The sequence below is a fragment of the Xiphophorus hellerii genome, chromosome 22, assembly GCF_003331165.1.
Source record: "Xiphophorus hellerii strain 12219 chromosome 22, Xiphophorus_hellerii-4.1, whole genome shotgun sequence".
Taxonomy (NCBI): Eukaryota; Metazoa; Chordata; class Actinopteri; order Cyprinodontiformes; family Poeciliidae; genus Xiphophorus; species Xiphophorus hellerii.
This window is the reverse complement of record NC_045693.1, coordinates 418,044-438,902: the sequence shown is the minus strand read 5'-3', so window position 1 is coordinate 438,902 and position 20,859 is coordinate 418,044. Positions and strand designations below refer to the sequence as shown.

At 44.1% G+C, this 20,859-nt stretch overlaps 1 protein-coding gene across 4 annotated transcripts; it reads right to left on the bottom strand.

Moving 5' to 3' along the window:
• Positions 1–8,119: 8,119 nt before the first annotated feature.
• On the bottom strand, positions 8,120–20,823 carry LOC116712902 (TBC1 domain family member 12-like). Of its 4 annotated transcripts, none has more exons than XM_032552782.1 (13): positions 19,565–20,823; positions 14,738–14,867; positions 11,643–11,755; positions 11,485–11,567; positions 11,296–11,413; positions 11,122–11,228; positions 10,954–11,037; positions 10,778–10,872; positions 10,641–10,712; positions 10,429–10,557; positions 10,244–10,353; positions 9,584–9,842; positions 8,120–9,514 (listed from the first exon to the last, which is right to left on the bottom strand). In XM_032552782.1, exons 1-13 carry the CDS (start codon positions 20,518–20,520, stop codon positions 9,440–9,442), a joined length of 2,331 nt encoding a protein of 776 aa, XP_032408673.1. In that variant the 5' UTR covers positions 20,521–20,823; the 3' UTR covers positions 8,120–9,439. The 4 variants fall into 4 exon arrangements, with proteins under 4 accessions (XP_032408673.1, XP_032408674.1, XP_032408675.1 ...); XM_032552783.1 differs by having other exon boundaries at positions 11,643–11,752; XM_032552784.1 differs by having other exon boundaries at positions 14,738–14,864.
• Positions 20,824–20,859: the final 36 nt, after the last annotated feature.

The window sequence follows — 20,859 nt, the reverse complement described above, 5'->3', positions numbered from 1 at the left end:
GTATTTGAATTCAATTCAAGTCTGTTCAGCTATGCTTCTCTCCTAATGAAAGAACTAAACTAACTGATGTTACTGTTAACTTTCTACTATTTCTTCAACTGTTATGTTATGTTATGTTATGTTATTGTTAGTTTTGTTATGTTATGTTATGTTGTGTTGTTATGTTATGTTATGTTATGTTATGTTGTTATGTTATGTTATGTTGTTATGTTATGTTATGTTATGTTATGTTGTTATGTTATGTTATGTTATGTTATGTTGTTATGTATGTTATGTTATGTTATGTTTGTTATGTTGTTATGTTATGTATGTTATGTTTGTTATGTTGTGTATGTTTTTGTTATGTATGTTTATGTTATGTTGTTATGTTATGTTTTGTGTTCTGTTATGTTATGTTATGTTGTTATGTTGTTATGTTTTATGTTATGTTGTTATGTTATGTTCTGTTATGTTGTTATGTTATGTTATGTTATGTTAGTTATGTTATGTGTATGTTATGTTATGTTTTTAGTTTGTTTGTTATGTTATGTTATGTTTTATGTTTTTGTTAGTTATGTTATGTTTGTTATGTTGTATGTTTGTTAGTTATGTTTTGTTATGTTATGTTATGTGTTATGTTATGTTATGTTGTTCTGTTGTATGTTATGTTTTGTTATGTTTGTTATGTTGTTAGTTATGTTATGTTAGTTTCGGTGTTTTGGGCTAATCTTCCATTAATCTTCACCAAAAATACAACTTTATTACATTTTACAAAGGAAAACTTACATTTTCAAAAAATGCTAAATGTTCCTTTTATGGTTGGTTTAAATTTATAATCATACAACAGTAATAACCTTATAAACATTCAATGCATATTATTATTAAACATATGTTTTCTGACTTTTTGGTAAATCATAAACCATAAAATAAAGCATGTAATAGTTTATCTGTAAAACGTGAAGAGCGGAGCTGTGAGGTCAGAGAAAGACGTGATTTAACGACGGACGTTGGGTCAGCGGCGTTTGTTCCTCGCTGCCCTTTTCCACTCTGGAACACCGCCGGTGGCACATTCAACCGCTGAAGCTGCCAGCCAATCGCCTCGTCTCGTCTGCCCTGTCACCCTGCATCATAGGGGTCAAAGGGCGCTGCGCCTCCCAGTTAATGAGCCGGTGGGCTCCTACGTTTCCCCCCAGCTCAGTGAACTCCCAGAATGCAGTGGGAGTTGGGGATGAAGCAGAAAAGCAGGAGGAAGGTAACAGCTCCGGCGATGTGCAGAGTTTACGTCGGACCCTGAAAGCCGGAGGTCCACCTTCAAACACGCAGGAGTTTAGTTAGAGAAATATGCCGCCAGTTTCCCTCGGTGCTAACTGTTCACCCTTGTAATCAGATCATGCTTGCTGCGGGGTCAGGAACAAAGACATGCAAATTGTAATTAAATGTGCAGCGCTGGGCCGGAGCCCGTTTGATCGCTGAGCCCTTTCATGCCCCCTAATCACTGCTGACAGCCCCTTCCAACAGATTCTGTGACAAACTTCTCGATTCAAACTGAGGGGATTTTTGAACTTTGCTTGTTCCTGCGGCCTTGGCTCCAGGTCGTCAAAACAATCCAATCAATGACCCCAATTGACCACTGGGCCCCTTGTTGATAACCTCAATGAGCTCTATGTTGCCATTCATTGTGTCATAGGGCTACATGCCCGCAGCATTTTATGGTAATTAAACACTCGTTCGGTTCTGAGCCCGAACACAAACACTGGAGGTCCAGAATCACGGGGCGGCTTCCGGGGGGGATGCAGGTGCAGCGAGAGGACAGAGAGATGCTCCGACCGCGGGACTTTCCCACCAACATGGCCCCGCGCCACTGGCACACTCATTAGGTCATTACAATAACGAAGGGGGCATTTTTTTGTTTATTAAAAAACTCATTATTCCCACAACAAAAGGCACGTATACTGACCCTCATTGGTGCCCCTGTTATCTGAATATGCCTTATAAAATGGGGCGTCTAATTGCAACTCGGCGCCTCGCAAGCTTTCCCTCCGTCCGACCCGCCGGTTTCCGCTCTACGAAGAGTGAAAGGAGAGCTAAAGAGGATTGGCCCTCGGGGGCCACTGACCTAATGGGAAACCGGCTTGAGTTCCTGCCGCTGCAGGTGTGACCCCTCTGAGACCTTTTCACCTCCGTCTGCAGCCCAGAAGCTTTTCTATGAGAAGCACAGAAAATCACATTTAATTTAAAACCACATCCAAACCCAATCCAATGGTAGATAAACAGCAGGTTTTTATTATTATGATGATGAATTTAATCATATAGAAATCCCTAATTTGATCTTGTTTAAATGACATATCAGAGACTGGATCGCCATTTTTGATTGTCGGCTTTTACTGTCAATGATTTAATAAAGAATCAGAATATGCTTTTGTTTCAGAGATTAGAGAGGTTGGCAGCTTATGTGGCCTTACAGAGGATTTATGAAGCAGAATGTGGGATGTTACAGAGATCCAGCCTCTGACCAGCCTGGTCTTTAACTCTAAGAGTCAGTGGATGTCCATCGATGTTCTCCATCTAATCTGAGTTCAACTAAACCGTCAGTTTGAAGATGTTCAAACTGGAGGAGACAAAAACAACTAGAGGAGGTTTTAGAAAGTTTTCACTCAGGAGGCTGGATGTAGAAAACCAGAAATCACCTTCATCCACTTCTGTGTTTGTGTTGTCTATCCCCTCATATTCCAATAAAGCCAAGTTAGAAATATTTTTTAAATAAGTTGGAGTCTAAGAATGGATGGAAAATAAGCAAAAGAAATGAAGCAGATTGAAGAAAACTGTAAATATCTTAAATGAAATGATTTCAAATGGATGAAAATGCAACAATTGCTGCTAATTCATTGCATTACACATCAGGAATCGTCCATTACTGCCTGAATTAGAGTTTGACCTCTCAGTGGACGCCTTAAACCTGCAGAGGTTTAAAACTGACTAACTGAAAGGAAACAGTCAGGATAGAGTGATGAGTGGAAGAGGAGAAGAGACTGAACTGAAAGAAGAAAGAGTTCAGTAGGAGAGATGAGTGATCCAGTCATCAAGATGGCTCCCAGACGTCCCACAGGACAGGAAACGGCGTGTTGACCAGCAGTCACTTCCTCCTCCTCTTCCTCCTGGTTCTCTCTGCTCTTCATCCTCAGAGAAACTTAAACTCTCTCTGACCGTAACGGTCCAGCAGTTGGTTCTTTCAGCTGATGCAGGAAAGCGTCACATCAGATTCTCTGGTTTCATCTCTTCCTTACATCAGAAATGAAAGCTGATCAGCATCAGAGGGGGAAAGTTAGAGCAAGTCTTAGACACGGACTGAGTGATGACAGCTGCCACGTTTTGTTCCTGCAGACCTGGAACCAGAACCTGAGGCCATTCTGAAGGTCCTGACTTGGATTTTGGGTTAAAACTCGAAGCTTGACTTTCGACTTGCCTTGATGTGAATAAAGCTTGAATTGGGGCCTGCCATGCAAAGCAATGGCAGGAACCTATTACTATTGTCGGAGAGAAGCGTCTCTTTAATATTCTTCTTCTTTATTTTTCTTCCGTCACCGTTAATGCGGCTCATACCGCTGGGTGCACACCTACAAATGAGGTATCAAAACGTGCAGAAAATTCACGCCATTGGAGCTATTATTTTTGGTGGGATTTGGGGTTAACGTGGCGACATAATTCGCAAAAAACTACGAAAAAAAACCCATTATAAGTCAATGGGAAAAATCCTGGAAATACCCTATTTTTGAGGATTTTCTGTGTCGTCACAAATTCACCTAGAAATGCCATTCAAATTTCATTTTGTAGATACGTCTGTGATCTCTTCGAAAGTGAAGACGGCTCGTCGATACCAGTTACGGTTTGTCCACAATTTGTCTCTAAGCGACCCAAAGTTTCTCATTTTTCCTAAGTTAGAGTGCTTCTCTCGCTGATTAGAGTGAGAGATCAAGACAACTTTTTCAACCCAAATCATTTTTGAAATCGCCATCACGCCCACAAATATCGCACGATTAGTATCAAAATCGGTCCTGACATTGATACGCCTGTCTGCTCCGGTAAAATGTTTTCGAAATTTATCTAGACCGTACGGTTTTCTGTCACGGTGCTTCAGAGCAAAGTCATGCGACAGGATTTTCTGAGGCTCTCAGGCTCTTTCACTAACACTTCACACCTTGGTGTGAAACTTATTTAACATAGCAACGGAACTCAAGAGGCTATTGGCTGCTGATTTGGACTACAAATACGCATCATTGTAGTTCTATCTATCCTCAGTTGAAACAGATCAGGACTGAGAACTGGCCTTTAGAACTACTTGCTGCTATGGGCTGTATATAACTGATTTAACTCAGTAACTGTTACACATGGGATTAGTTTGGAACTTTAAAATTAAGCATATTGAAAATTTCAAAATAAAAGCCCTGAATATTTTTACATGACGTAATTGCTCTTTTTGGCTTTATTTGACTTTTCCATCCAAAGCACTGTTACACATGGGATTAGTTTGGAACTTTAAAATTAAGCATACTGAAAATTTCAAAATAAAAGCCTTGAATATTTTACATGACGTAATTGCTCTTTTTGGCCGTATATGACTTTTTCATCCAAAGCAATGTTACACATGGGATTAGTTCGGAACTTTAAAATGGAGCATAATAATAATTTCAAAATAAAAGCCTTGAATATTTTTACATCAGGTAATTGCTGTTTTTGGCTTTATGTGACTTTTTCATCCAAAGCACTGTTACACGTGGTATTAGTTTGGCCCTCTGAAATGAAGCATACTGAAAATTTCAAAATAAAAGCCTTGAATATTTTTACATCATGTAATTGCTTTTTTTGGCCGTATATGACTTTTTCATGCAAAGCACTGTTACACATGGGATTAGTTCGGAACTTTAAAATGGAGCATAATAATAGATTCAAAATAAAAGCCTTGAATATTTTTACATCATGTAATTGCTCTTTTTGGCTTTATTTGACTTTTTCATCCAAAGCACTGTTACACATGGTATTAGTTTGGCCCTTTGAAATGAAGCATACAGAAAATTTCAAAATAAAAGCCTTGAATATTTTTTACATGAAGTAATTGCTCTTTTTGGCTTTATTTGACTTTTTCATCCAAAGCACTGTTACACGTGGTATTAGTTCGGAACTTTGAAATGAAGCATACTGAAAATTTCAAAATAAAAGCCTTGAATATTTTTACATTACGTAATTGCTCTTTTTGGCTTTATTTGACTTTTTCATCCAAAGCACTGTTACACATGGTATTAGTTTGGCCCTTTGAAATGAAGCATACTGAAAATTTCAAAATAAAAGCCTTAAATATTTTTACATCAGCTACTTGTGTTTTGAGCATTATATAACTATTTTATCCCAAGGACTATTACGCATGGGATTAGTTTGGCCCTTTAAAATGAAGTTTAACAAAACTTCCAAAATAAAAGCCTTGACAACATTTTAAATCGTACTGAATGGTGCACGTCCGCCTTACTTAACGTTCTTGCGGTTCTCCGCGTGCCACTGATTACGTTGCGGCGTTCTTAAGCGTCGATGCCAATTTGTAGCGTGACGACGCCGGGCCCGAACCCCACGGGCGCGCCTTGGCAGGCCCCTGCTAAATTTCTTCCGAAATTTTCTAGTTAGACGTTAGTCCTCAGACTTCATCACCAAAGACTCGAGACCTGACTTGGATTAGTATTCTAAGGATTTGAGACTTGACTGTAGGTGAAACATTTGACTTGGATTTGCCCCTCAAAGACTTGACACTTGATGACTTGTAATTTGTTTCGGACTAGACTCAAGAGACTTTGACACGACTCGTTTTTAAGACTCGAAACTTCACTTGGACTTTCCTTTCTAAGCCTTAAGACTTCAGTCTTTTGCAGGTAAAGACCAGGATCTGAAACAGACTTGATTATCAAAGTCTTGACACTTGACTTGTCCCTAAACGACTTCCAACCTGACCTGTTGAGAAAGACTGGAGATTTGACTTGGGAAAATGACTTGTAAACAACCAAGGCGTTGATGAGCAGATCCATCACAAGCCTCCACCTGTGCCGAGTTCATTAAGCGTTGTGAAAACATCCGTCAGGTTTCCCCTCATCCGCTCCATGCCAGGCAGCTCTCCTTTGCCCTGACCTCCCTGCCTCCTGCTGGGGCATCTCAGAGGCCCTCAGGGGCCCCGCTGGGCTCCTTCTTCCTCTCCGGCCCCGCCTCTTCAGGAAAGACCTCAGACTGCTTCCCCGGCCCCATGTCGGCCCCGCCTCTTCAGGAAAGACCTCAGACTGCTTCCCTGGCCCCATGTCGGCCCCGCTCCTCGTCCTTCACAGGCCTCGGAAATACCTGAGGCCCCCGGGTGAGGGACCCTGCAGCCGCCGGGGCCTTCACACGCCGTTTAAATCAGCGTGGAGACAGAGATCTGCAGCCAGCTGAGGTTAACAGTTCAGCTCTCCAGTTTGTCTTAATTAGATCAGAAGAGCTCAAACCGAGACGTGACGACTTGTCGTTTCTCTCAGAAGAAACTATTATTCTAGTAACGCCACAAACTGAGAACAAAGATATTTTTGTTCAGTGAGCTGGAAAACAACAAGAACTGTGTAAAAATTAAGAAAAGGGAGCAGAACATCTCCCAGGACCTGCTCTGAACTTTCATCATAGATTAGCAGCAGAACAGTGAAGGAGTGTTAAAGCAGGTCCTCTGGCTCCACCTTGTGGCAGCAGCTGCGCACTGCATCCTGCTGGTGTTCTCGTTCCTACCAAGCAAACCAACTTCTCTCTTATCTACAGACCGCTGCACACTTCTCACATTCTCCAAATCTAACTTTGCAAACAAACAAAAGAACAAAAGAACGCAGCAGAGAGGGCAGAAAACAAACGAGGAGCAACTGGAGTAAAACGATCAAGACTGAGGAGGAAAAGATGGAAACTAATCGAAGATCTGAATCTAAGTTCCTTTGGGTGAAAACTTTTATCCTATTTAACAGGTTTCTTCCTGTTAAATGAGTTTTTACTCTCTACTGTCGCCACATGTATTCTCGGTTTGAGGGATTGATGTAAAATCACAAGCGCTTGTCAGCTGTCGCCCCCTGCTGGTCCAGGAGGAGTTAGTGCTGCTGGGTTTCCTTTGATAGAAACTTTTTTAACTACTTTGAATAATTAATTACTGTACTGTTTGTGATTGCATTGAAATGACTTTTGTGTTGTATAAATAAACATAATTTAATTCATGTTTTAGTTGGGCGACATTTACAAGTACCGTATTTTCCGCACTATAAGGCGCACCTAAAAACCTTCAATTTTCTCAAAAGCTGACAGTGCACCTTATAATCCGGCTCGCCTTATATATGGACCAATATTGAGCCACAGCAGGTCTCGCAACTACAGTAAGCAGCCGCCGACTTCATTTCCCCCGTAGAAGAAGAAGCGCGCGGTGCATGCTGGGTTTTGTGTAAAGACCCCAAAATGGCTCCTATTAAGAGACACACTTACGATGCAGAGTTTAAGCTCAAGGCGATCAGTGACGCAGTAGAACGTGGGAACAGAGCAGCAGCAGAGAATTTAACATGAACGAATTAATGGTTATAGCGGAAGTGGATATATATTGTGATTTGATTTACCGTAACAGCATCAGACTGTTTTTTACGTGTTTATTGAATCGAGGAAAAGTTCCCCTCCACTATATGTTATACCTTGCTGTTGTTAAAAGATAAACTGTGTCACCAAAATACCACGTCACTGACTTTACCTCGGGGAAAATAATCAAACAGCTGTTTGTTCATTTTGGGAATGAACGGAGTTTTCAGGACGCTGGTTTAATAAAGTTTGACTGACCTATCTGACTGTTTTGTTGACATTCCCTTTAGCGCAGCTCCATCTAATGGATGCATAACGTAACTCCAGCCTCTACTGTAGCGGCTATTCTATGAGCCTTATAGTGCGGAAAATACGGTACTAACCCGAAGACAGCAGAATGATAACTTTATTTATCAAGGTAGAATGAAGTATGTTGTGAACCCAAGTGGGAATGTTGGTGGTCATAATGTTTTGGCTGATAGAGGCCAGTCCAGTCAGATTGCTTAGATATTTATTTACACATCAGACTAGCGGTGTCATATGAAAAAGAACATTTTTACAGTTTATTTACATCAACTGTAAGGCATTATGGGAAAATACACTGAAGTGAAACAGAGAAGCTAAATAAACAAACAATAAAATATAAAACAGCTGAAACGTTTAAATAATAAAACATGTTGATGGAATAAGTTTAGTTTGAAGTCGACGTGGGAGAGAAAGTGGATTCTGTTAGTGAAACACAAGCAGAGACCAGAACCGGGACCAGAACCGAGGGAAACTAATCTGGGTCCGGATCGGTTATTTTCCAATCTTTGTAGTTTTTAATCCATTTTAGTTTCATTTGAATAATTTAATAATTTACAGCGTTGAGGATCAGGAAGCAGTTTAATACTTTAAACGTCAGAGCGTCTGCTGCCGGTACCGAAGGTCCGTCTGGTCGGGTTAGTGTTGATCCGGAACCAACACGGAGTGGGTCGATCCAGATTCTGATCGGTAAAGATTCACACTTTGGTCGAGTTTTACTTTGAAAGAACCACTTCCTGCCTGAAGCTTCTAGTGTTGAACAACCAGGTTCTGGGTTCTTTACCTCCAAACGGAACCAGAACCAGAACCACCGACATGTTCCTGGAAACATTGACTCTTCCTCTGATGCTCACCAGGTGTGAAAAGGTCAAAGGTCAACATGTGATGATGTGATTTATCTGGTTCAGAACCAGAACCAGAACCAGTAGGAGTGTTTGGACTTCCTCTGCAGCTTGGTGGGAATGTTGGAAACCAGCATCAATGTGCTGCTGGTGATGCGTTCAATGAACGGGGAAAAAAATCTGATTTTTCAGCATCTGACCTGCTGATGGGATTAAACGCATCAGAGCTCATGGATCGGATCCGTTTGGGTTTTTAACAATATTTAGATGATAGTTATGATTAAAATGTGTAACTTCAGGGACTCTGTCGCTCTTCCTCAGTATTTCTGCTTCTTCATCGTCACTGATTCACATGATCTCAGGGTCACACCCCCCACCCTGAACTCTGGGTGCTGGTGCAGGAGGAGCTCACAGTTTTACTCCTGGAAGGCGACCAGCAGGCGGGTCAAACAGAACCAGCGGGTCCGTCGGGCGGTTCTGCTGGGTTCTGCAGGAATAAAGTGCTGAGAGGAAATCTGGATCCAGACGAAGCATGCAGCACGTTCTGAACGTCTGAATCCTTCATCTGGGATCAATACTGCTTAAGCTGATCCAGGAACCCGGAGCAGGAAGTGGAGAGGAACTGGACCGGAACAGTTCTTTAGCGGTTCCCCTCCCGGCCAGCAGAGGGAGCACCAGGAAGTCCAGCCGTCTCTCGGCTCCACGTTGGGGCAGCGTTAGCTCCTGAGAGCCGGGCTGCCGGACTTCTCCGCCTCTCTGAAGTTCCCGTCCTTCATCACGGCGGAGAACACCTGCAGACAGGAAGCAGGAAGTTACACAGGAAGTGGCTCCGGTGAGATTCTGCGGGAGACGGAGCGGACCTGAGCCCAGCGGCGGTTCCGGCTGATCATGTGCGTGTTGGCCATGGCGGCGAACAGCGTGTGTGGCTGCAGGTCGTCGGGGAGACGCGTGAGGAACTGGGCGATGTGGATGAAGTCCATCTGCAGCAGGACGTCCTGGAAGAGGCGCAGGATCCCCAGGCCGGTCCGGAACAGGCTCTCCTCGCCGTCCCGGCAGAACACGTCCCACACCCGGCACGCCACGTCCAGCGGGAGAGACTTACTGTACAGCGTGAAGATCCTGGACAAAAAATATAAATATACACGTTAAAAACATAATCATCATCATTTCATTTTCTATTTTATTTTTCCAAATCTTTTATAAAAAGTTATTATAGATTTCTGAAATATATCATTTTAAATATTCTTTTGTTTTGGAAAAATATACTTTTTCTCAAAATGTACAAATTTCTCAAAAACAGTTTTTGAAAAAAATAACAATTTCGGACAGAAATAAGTTGAAAAAATATATTTTAAAAAAAATAATGCTTAAAAACTAGATTGAAAAAACTTTAAAATATATAAAAAATGCTAAATATATATATATATAAAAAAGTTTTAAAAATAACATTCTTTATATTTTTTTAATTTTGAACAAGAAAATCAATTTCTATACATGTATATTGAAAATCAAACCCTCACCAGTCGATCAGGTAGAGGTCAGGGGTCAGGCTGTTGGTCTGGAAGTGGCTGAAGAGTCGAGGAAGATTCTCCTCAAAGAAAATCTCGAAGGCGGTGAAATACTTCAGCATCTGGAGCAGAGCAGAGAGACGGGTCAGTGGGTTCCAGTGGGGTTCTGCTGGTCTCCATGGTAACCGGGCCCTCACCAGCTCGTGGTCCACCCTGAAGAAAGCCATCTGGCACGGCTTGTTGAGCAGGTTGGCGAAGGTGATGAAGGCCTCGGCTTCCTCCAGGTTCAGGATCAACACGGCGGCGATGAACGACATGCCCTGGACCTGCAACACACAGAACCGGGTCGGACCGGGTCGGGACACACAGAGCCCATCAGAACCGATCCGGTTCCGGAGGGCGGACTCACGTAGCCGATGTCGGGTCGGTAGCAGGTGTAGGCTCCCAGCACGCTGTGCAGCAGGTCGTGGTACGGCCCGCCCTGCGGACAGAACACAAACGGGTCAGAGCGAGCCGGGCCCGGCGGCGCCGCTGCAGGTCCGGTACCTTCTGGAATATGAAGAGAGACGGGAAGGTTCTGGAGATGTCCAGCTTGATGAGGTCCAGACTGGACTCCCGGTCTGCCAGAGACGCTCCTCCGTCTGCAGAGAAACAGAACAAACCGGGATGAGGCGACCCACCGACCCGGGTCGGAACAGAACCTTCAGAACCAGGACCGGTACCGCTCTCGTTGTCGTTGACCGAGCTCGTCTCGCTGTAGCTCCTCCACTTCTCCTTGGCTCTGGACAGGAAGATCTCATACAGTTCTACAGAGACAACCAGAACCGGGCCTTAGAGACCCAGAACCAGAGAGGAGCAAACAGAACCCAGAGCCAGAACCGGGTCGGTACCTGCTGTGATGTTGAGCTCGTTGCCGATGGCCAGGCTCCAGACTCGTCCTCGGACTCCAGGAGGAAGGCCCTGCCACCAGAGGTCACGGACCCGCCTCGTCCCCTTCCTGAACACACACACAGGGTGAGCTGCTGACCCCTGACCCCGCCGACCCCCGACCCCGCAGCACCTACATGGCGTCCCAGTGCGGCAGGATCTCGGTGTTCCAGACCACCATGGCGTTGGAGATGCTGTCCTCCTGCCGGTGTCTCTCCTTCATCTGGCGCTTCTTCTTCTGGGCGTCCTTCATCTCTGGAGACAGGAGGTCAGAGGTCAGGGCGCAGTACCTGAGCGTCCTGGAGGTCAGAGGTCAGGGAGCTCACCTCTCCTCTTGGCTCCGGCCACCATCTCCTCGTACTCCAACTTGTGTCTGTGCGTCTCCTCCAGAGATTTGGCTGGCAGGTTCCTGGGGACAAACAGAGGACAGTCAGCTGACCGGACCGTCGTCACGGCAACTCAGGGCGGTTCTGGCGGGACTCACGACGGCCGGTCCTCCAGAATCAGAGCGGTGGTGGACAGAGGCTCAAACTCCAGGTTCTTCCTCCTCCCTGCAGCCGGGGGGCGCTGTGGACACGGCGAGTCCTCGTCCTCCTGCTGAGGACACAGACAGACAGGAGCTGAAACCCAAACGGTTCTGGACGGAGACACCAGAGCGTCCCTGCATGCCGATGAGGACACGTCCAGCGCCTGATGAATGGACCTGTCTGTAGCAGAACAATGAAGGACTGATTCAGACCAGGACAGCTGCACACCAACAACAGAATCCTTTCATAACGCCGCTTCCACCTCCGGCCAGCAGGGGGAGGCAGAGGAGCACAGGATCAGACTGACTGGCTGTTGGAGACCAGCAGAACCCAGACCCGGGTTCTGCTGGTCTGGGATTTCAGATCAGGAATCCCAGGAGTTAAAGGAGAGGTCGTCCTTCCACACAGTTTAACGCCTGAAAACTTTCCTTTTTCTGCAACAGGTGATTAGAAACTGAACCATCTCACCTGGTTCCAATAAATAATCAACCTCACCTTCATTTTCCTTATTCCCCCTTTAATCTTTCTATTTTTCTGCTTTTCTCTCCTTTTTTCTGTTTTCAAAATTGTCATCCTTTTTGTTTTTTCCTGTTTCCTGTTCCTGTTTTTTCCTGTTTCTCTCCTTTTTCCTTTTTAGAATTTGTTTCTTCATCTTCTCTTTTCCCTCTTTTTTCCACTTTCTCCTTTTTGCTTTCTCTCTTTCCTTTATTAATATTCTCCTCTTTTCTCTCTTTTTCTTTTCTCTCCTTCCTTTCTATCCTTTTTATACTATTTTCCTTATTTAGTTTTCCTTTTGCTTTGTTTTTCTGTTTTTTGTTTCCATTTTTCCTTCATTTTGTCCTTTATGTTTGAACATCCAGTCTAAATATCTGTGGCAACGTGTCAGAATTTACACCTCCATTATTCTCCATTAACCAGAGTCTGGTTCATGTTCTGACCCGGTTCTCCTCAGCAGAACCAACAGTTCAGATAAACCCGGCCGAGTTTTAGGTCCAGTCATCGGTTCCCACCAACCAGACTCAGAGAGTCTCAGATGTTTCTGTTTCTTCCCTGGAGTAGAAAACATCTGTCTGTCCTGTAATCACATCTGGGATCGCCATGGCGACCGGGATCACTGCCATCTTCCTCCTCCTCCTCTTCCTCCTGACGTGTCAGCCCCTCTCAGCCAAGCCACATGTGGCGTCTGCTTCCCCCCTGAGTCATGTGACCTGAGCAGAAACAGCAGCAGCTGCCAGACGGTCTGAGCAGCAGGAAGCGTCATGGCGGCGCGGCGCTCCGAGGGAGCGGCCATGTTGCTGCTGATCGCCCCTAAACACCAACTCAGCAGAGAGAGAGAGAGGGTGGAGTGTTGTTGTTATGATCAGCCTCATCTACAGCCGCCTCCGTGTGCCGGTCGCTTAGCAACCACCAACACCCCCACTAAACCCATTTACAGACCCAGTTGAGCCGTGAAAACAGGCGAGAACCGGACCGGACCGGACAGCGGGTGGTCCGGATGAAGAACCAGCAGCAAACTGGTTTCTATGGGAAACTGGTTTGGTGTTTTTGTTCCACTGCTAATAAAATCCAGCTGTGGATTCACAGACTGCACTGCAAAAACACAAAATCTCAACAAGAATCTCTGAGAAAGTTTCTAGTCAAATATCTAGAAACACTTGAAATAAGAAAAAACTCATTTAAAATTAAGTTTCCACCACAATATAGGAGCTTGTCTTTACTCCTTAGTGTTTTCAACTTATTATTTTACTAAATGTCAGGTAAATTGTATATATTATTATCAAATGTTTGTTGTTTCATGTACCTTTATAATGTTCTTGTCTTACATGCCTTTATTTGTTTTGTTTCATCTTAGCATAAAGAAAGTTTCTGTGTGGTTGAATTACTTTGATTCTTTTCTCAGAAAGCCTCTGAGGAAGAGCAGAGAGCAACAGGGCAACAGAGCAACAGGGCAACAGGGCAACAGATCATCGCTCAGCAGAAACTTCTGCATCCTGTTAGCTATAAAACCGTCGCTGTGAAGAACAACTTGCTCTGCTCAACCCTGTGTCTGGGTCAGAATAACCTAGTGTTAGGTACCATGTGTTTAGGTTAGTGATTGTCATTTGCGCTGAAGTGTTTTCTCCGCCCTTTAGAGTTGCAGCGCCCTTTGTAACAGGGATCCTGAAACGCAATAAAAAGAGGAGCAGAGCGGCAGGAGAGTGGAACTGGAAACATCTCTCTGCTCTCCTCGCGAGTTGAAAAGAATCTAACTCTCTTGTCTTTTCTGTGTTTGCTAAATCTGTTTTTATAGGCGTCAAACCTGACACTAAATTAATTACTTACTTACATCACTCCATGATATATATTTTATTAATTTTATCACTTATGGTTATATTTGTGTTTTTAATATTTAACGCCATGGATGGAGGAGCTTGTCAACTAATAAGCAATCTCCCCTTGGTATAAAAAAAGGATATTCTATTATAATCTATTTTATTCTATTATAGCATTAATAAAAAAACTGAAGTGATACGTGAAATAATCTACCAAGACATTTTAATTTATAAGACGGGAAAAATGTCAGATTATTTCTCTTATATCTATTATTTTTTCATCAATATTAAGGAATTATTGATTTAAACAAAAATCTATATGCTGCTGAAACGTTACGTTTAAGTTACTTTTGTATTTTTAAAGTGTAATAAGACATTTGCAAAGAAACTGCACCAAAATATTTGGAAAGATTTTTTTGGTTTTGTTTTTGCAGTGTAACGACGTTCCAAGCTGGTTTGGTTTCGTTGAGGCGGCATCATGCTGTGGGATTGGATAAGTGGCTTCATTTCCTGTTTTGTGATGCAGGAAAGATTTTAAAACAACATCTGCTCACATCTTTTCACCAAGACAACGGAAAACAACGGTTTGATCCGTCACCAGGAGAAAACCTGGACAGATGTTTTCCTGGAGGTGGGTTTACATAAAGAGACTAAATATCAGGAAACATGAATAAAAAGGTGTTTTTTATGAGCAGATTAGTTTTTTTTAAATGCATCTTCTGTGTTTAAATCAGACGAACCTGCTGAGGCGTCATGGCCGCCTCTCCGCTCTGGTCCTCCTCTCTGGTCTCTGACTTGCTGAACAGTCGCCATCCTGTTGCATTGTGGGACGCTGCCTTGGACTCTTTGGGTTTTCTAGAAAACAGGCTCCTGAAGGAAAGAAGGAAACTGTTATTAAAGTTGATTTAATTTAAACAATGAAAAACATTCAGCCAGTCGTTAGTAACTAGCAGTCGGCTCCGTTTGTCTCCAGTTAATTATGTTTCCAGTGATTTGATCCAATCAGCCCCACAGGAAACATCAAACCATTACAGCAAAGACCTGCTTATCTGTCTTTAACTGGCTCCATTAACTAGCTCCAATATTTAGGTCCACTAGCTGGTGACCTAAATATTCACCAGTATATTATATTTTGAATATTATTCTATTCCAGCAACAAAATATCCAACAACCAACAGTCTGTCTGACGAACAAGCTAACTTTCTCAAATTCGCCTCATTGTTTTAAAAAAACCAACAAATTTTATTAATCTTTCAATTTAGGCGAGTTAATAAACAGCAGCTTGTTTCCTAATTAACCAAAGAAAAATGATAATGTGATTTTTCCAATTATCTATCAGCCATTAGCTGGATAACTGCAATGCTAGGTTAGCATTTAGCTAGCCTGTTTGGAGCCTAAGATTGAAGATCAAGTTAGGACTTTAATTTAAACCTCAACTTATTTTGTAGAATTTACTTTTTAAAACTATATTTTTTCTTTTGTTTCTTGTTAAATGTTCTCCTTTGAACAAAGTAACATTAAAATGTTGCAGTGTTTTAAAACACCAACTGAGTCATCCTGTAGTTCACAAGCAGCTGTTTTAATGGAAAACTAAAGTCAGAGGAGAGGTTAGCAAATTAAACTGAACTGAAAATATCTCAAAATGATGTTTGATCTACACGTTTGTTTCTAGATCTGTAATTGTTTCCATTTCTCAAAGTTTTACGCAGAACCTTCTTCTGAATGATGGTAAAACTTTTAAAACAATTAAAAGCTGCTGAAATGTATAAAGCAAGAATTAGAAATGCAACTTTTCTATATTCAACATGTCAGTTTGTTTAAGTTGTTGGTTTCATGAAGAGAACAAGCATCACTGTTGATGTCAGACTAAACAAAACTACAGAAAATAGTTTCAGTTCCTTAAAGAAAAGTTAAGCAACGGCTGCGGTTACAAACAAAGGGCCGTATTTGTGCAGCTGCAGCAGTTTGTGAACTGATGTTAACGACTTTAGTGGAAAAATGAGTGAAAAAGCAGTGAGATCAACACTTTACATTCTCTTCAGTGGAAAAGTCCAGATCAGCTGACGGGAGGCATGAAGAGGAGAAACCAGGAGGATTTATGAACAACGACGCTAAACGTCTCCATGGAAACGGTTTCTGCTCACCAGATAGTTCAACAATCTGAACCATGTTGACCTTTAAATGTGACCCCAGCAGGTTGGGGTCAGTAGGAATCTGTTTGGGTTTCCAGGAGACGACGACCCAAACCCTGAACTGAGGGAGTCATGTGACCCTAACGAGCCAATTAGTGAGATTGTTCTGGAGAAACAACTTCAGGAAACAAGAAGAGTCCAGAAGTTTTCTATTCAGGATTTCAGCTGATATTTATTAAACTAACAGAAACCAGTTTGATCCGCTTTCTGGACCGGTTCAGGTGAGCTAATAAAGAGCTGGGGCCCCTGAATACTTTCAACTTGGGGATTTTGTCCTTAAAGCTTCCTGCTAGCATCGCAGTGAATGGAAGCAGCTAAAAGTCCCACACTTTGACACTAACTGATCAGTTTTGGTTCCTTTTCCCATGGTAACAGGTCTGTTCAGTTTATTGACACGATGTTCTGGATCCGTTGGAGGCTGTAAGCAAAGTGTTTTGTTTACATCATCAGCTAATGCTAACTCCAGTTAAAAAGCATCTTTTACCTGAACAGCAATAAATAAAATATGTAATATTTCATGTCTGTCTTAACTTTTACAATCATTTATTTTTGGGGGGCTTATTATTTTCCCTTTTTAAGTATATAAAATGTTTTAAATTATTATCAGAAAAGAAAATAAGAATTTTCTTCTACAAACTTTGCTGTATTTAGTGAAATATAATGGATGGTGCGACTACGTCTGTTTTTGAGTACAAACTTGCCAGATGTTTGTGATAAAACTTATTATGAGATAAAATTAAAACAATAAAAGGCTGAGAAAAATTCTTTGTTGTTCTTAACTTTTCCCATTTAAGAAGAAATCAACAGAAAACTTCCTCCTAAATATTCCAGAATGTGTCGGAGGGCCGAACTGCGGTCCGAGCCCAAACAAGGGCCAAGGGCCACAAATGGCCCTCGGACCTCACTTTGGACACCCAGCTATGAACCCTGCTGTACTTTAACTAGACTCCAGCAGCGTCTGTTTATGAGTGAAACCAGTGTAGCGTCAACTGGGCAGAACCGGGCCCAAACAGAACCAAGTCTTCCTCTCCATTGTTCCACATGTGGCTGTGATGCAACAAGTGAAACAGAACCGGATCAGAAACAGGAAGTTGGACTCCCTGAGTCAGTTGTTACTGAGTGGAAGGACAGCTGGTCCCACTCAGAACCACAACTGGTTTAACTGGACACCAACAGAACCGGCTCCTCCAAACTAAAACCCAAATGCTGCTGAGTGTTAGTCGGATCAGAACCGGAGCTCCTGGCCTTCATTCCTCTGTCTGCCTGGATTTCCTGCTGCTCTGGCCCGGGTCCAAACCAGCAGCACCGCTCCGGCAGATGGAGATTTAACTCCACACCTGCCGGTCCCGGTCTGCAGAACCATCTGGTTCTGGAGCTCCCAGCTGCTCCAAACCTCCAGTTCTCTGAATAAATGAAGCTGGTTCTGGTTCTGGTTCTGGACGAATCAACATGAAAATAAAACATTTCAGACGAAATGATGAAAAACTCATTAAAATGATTTTTATGGTTCTTTGGGTTCTGGTTCTACTTTTCACTTCAGTCCAAACAGGCGGTTCTGAATACAGATGTTTTGGATCAATCATTTACGGAACAAGCCAGTACTGAACTCCAGACAGAACCCAGATGACGACCAGGACCGCCCTCTCTGTCTGGACCGGATTGTTCTAACAGAACCAGGCGGTACTGAAGCTCAGAGGAAGGCTTTCATCACAGATACATGAACGGGTCGGGTCGGTTCTGGTCTTCATGATCCCATGACTGTGAGCTGCTGAGGAGCAGAGAGCATGTGATCGGACCTGGAGCAGAGCGGACGGTTCTGCTCAGTTAAACGGTCTGGATCAAATCATAAAGTTCTGGTCCAAATCAACAGTAAAGGTCATTTTAATGCAGAACTTTGTATTAATTGTTGCTTTAATAATATTATTATGTTGATAAACGTTTTGGTTCTGCTCATTTGGACTCAGTTCAGGATAAAACTTCACCTGAACCCGACCTGAACCCGACCTGAACCCGACCCAGTCAGCGTTAACTCGGAACCTAAACTGCAGACTCGGATCTTCCTGATTCTGTTCAGTACAAATAAAGTTCAGCTGAAAGCAGATCAGAGGGTTAAAGTGATCGGGTCAGAACCAAACCATCACAATAATTATTATTTCAGATAATTATTTTATTCAGATCCGTTTACAGAGACTTTAAAATCTATTTTATTTATTGTTTTGTTTATTTATTTTGACTTTTTGAAACGTCTTCCAGCCTTAAATGTTTGTTATTTTTTTGCATTTTTTTAATGATCTGAAGTCAAAAATATGATCATTTATTTCAATAAGTTCTGGAATTATAAACCATCCAGTAAAACTTGTTATGATGACAGTCCAGTTTTCACACTGAATAAATTTAATCTGTCACATAAATAAAACCTGCAGCAGCTGAGTTCTGGAGCAGAGGGAACTCTGGGTCGGTTCAGCAGAACCCGGCTGGTTCTGCAGACAGACAGACAGAGAGGTCCGGATGTAGAAACTGAAATTATTACTTCAAAATGAATCCTGAGACCTGAGTTAGATTATAATAGCAGCTGATGTTGACATTTAGAGCAACATTGGACCGATCAGAACCAGAACCAGTTGAACTTCTTCTAAACAACAACAAATATTCTGAAGGATCAGCAGCCGTTTCTCTCAGACTGGATTTGTTTATATTTGTTTCCAGACTGAATCTGGACTTTATCCAGGTGGGTCTGATGGTTTCAGTCCAGAACCATGGGTCCAGATTCTGCAATCAGAACCGGGTCTGGGCTCCTTTTGCATGAAATCCTGCATCAGTGCGGCGTGGCATGGTTCTGCTGAGGTTCTGGAACACCAGATTGCTCTGTTGGCTGCCTTCAGGTCGTCTGCATCGTCGGTTCTGGTGTCTCTCATCCTGACTTCTGAAAACCCAGTGGACCAGAACCAGCAGACGACCTGGCGACCCAGATCATCACTGATAGTGGAAATTTTATTCTAGACTTAAAGCAACATGATTTCTGGTCCTCCAGGTTCAGGAACTCTGACATGAAAACTGTGTGACTTTGGACCTCTGACTAGCGGTCCGGTTCTGGTTCTGGTTCTCCTCAGCCCAGATCAGAAGCTTGAAGCCCATGTTTAGGATCCATCCGAGTTGAGCGGATCTAGATGTTCTGACTAATCTACCCTTTGAAGGGGAAGTTTTGTTTTGCATCTTTTTGACTACATTTTTTCCTTCCACTGAACTTTTCATGAAAACGTCTGGCTCTCGGTGAACAACCAGCTCTGTTAGAAATGACCTTTGGAAGTCAAACCTCCTCCTGGTGGAACTGGACCTGGTACCTGGAGGGGTTAAAGGTTAAACCCGGACCCTTACCTGGTGAAGAAGTCAGCGATGCCGAACCTTTTGGGCATCACTTTGAGCTCCGAACCCCCGGTCTCCTCACTCAGCTTGTCCGGGGCGCTCTGCCTCCGACCCGCCTCGGGGTCAAAGTTGAACCCCCCGTCCTCATCGGGGGACAGCGGGGTGGCGTCACAGCTGCGGGACACGCTGGCTGCGGGGTTAGTCCTCAGACTCTGCGGCCTGGCGGGAACATCCGGGTCACCGAGCGGCTCCTCGTGCCGGGTGTTGGGCTCGGACAGCGGGCTGGACGGGCAGGGCGACGCGGGGCCGGGGCTCGGTTCCGGGGTGGATGGTGGGCCGGATCTGGGGTCGCCCCAGCTGGGGGAGCGGTTCCGCCTGAACCCCGGGTCAGAGTGTCTGTTTACAGGGAAGTAATCGGAACCGGGCCACTCAGAACCGGGGTCCATCATGTGCAAACCACCGTTAGCTACTTTCACCTCCTCACAGCCCAGCTCACACTGACCCAGTCTCCGACCCAGACACCGGACCGCCGCCTCAGGACTGTCAGCTACCCCGTTGGACATGTTTACACCCGCGGGGGTCCGGTTCGGTCTCCCTGGACATGAGCGTTGGTCCTGGGGGGGAGAAGAGTCTCCTTCCTCCTGGAGCGCAGCTGGACAGGAAGCGGCCGGACCTCCTTCTTCCAGGGAAAACCCGTTCACACCGCCCAACACCTCCGGGCCGGACAGGTACCCGTCCTCCGCAGCCACCAGCATGATCTCCGGGTCTCTGGCTGCGTTCCTCCCGTGTAAATCCACCGGATTCCGGGTCCAGCCCGCCGCCTGACCCCCGCTGACACCGGCCAGCAGCGTCAGGCTGCGCTCCTTCAGTGTCCTGGGACCCGGTTTCCCCTCCAAACCCACCGGCTCATCTTCGTTTTCGTTCAGATCCACAGAAACCGAGCCTCCGTTCTCCTTCGGCGTTTCCATGACCCCCTCAGTCCGCCACAGATGCCTCGGCCCCGGCCGTAAGATCCTCCGGCTCGGTGGGCCGAACTCCGCAGCAGCTTCTGTTGTTCTCCGAGGATCCGGCTACCATTTTAACCGGAGGGACACCACAGGGTTACCGGGCTCTGACCGGGTCTACCGGGCTCATATTTGGGTTCAGAACCTGAAGTATTCGGTCCGTGGAGGAAACAGGAACTCGGTGCCGGCTGGAAGATTAATTAAATCCCTTCAGCTTGTTGCTGCGGCAACATTCCTCTGACCGCCCAGCGCCATCTTTAGCATTCCCCAACAATGACGTCAATCTGACCCAAAAAAGCTCAC

Coding starts and splice junctions, on each gene's coding strand:
- LOC116712902 (XM_032552782.1), bottom strand. CDS start 20,520: ATGGAAACGCCGAAGGAGAACGGAGGCTCGGTTTCTGTGGATCTGAAC. Junction 11,756..14,737: donor CGGCCATGACGCCTCAGCAG/GTTCGTCTGATT, acceptor CTGTGTCCTCAG/CAGGAGGACGAGGACTCGCC. Junction 10,354..10,428: donor TCAGGGTGGACCACGAGCTG/GTGAGGGCCCGG, acceptor GCTCTGCTCCAG/ATGCTGAAGTATTTCACCGC.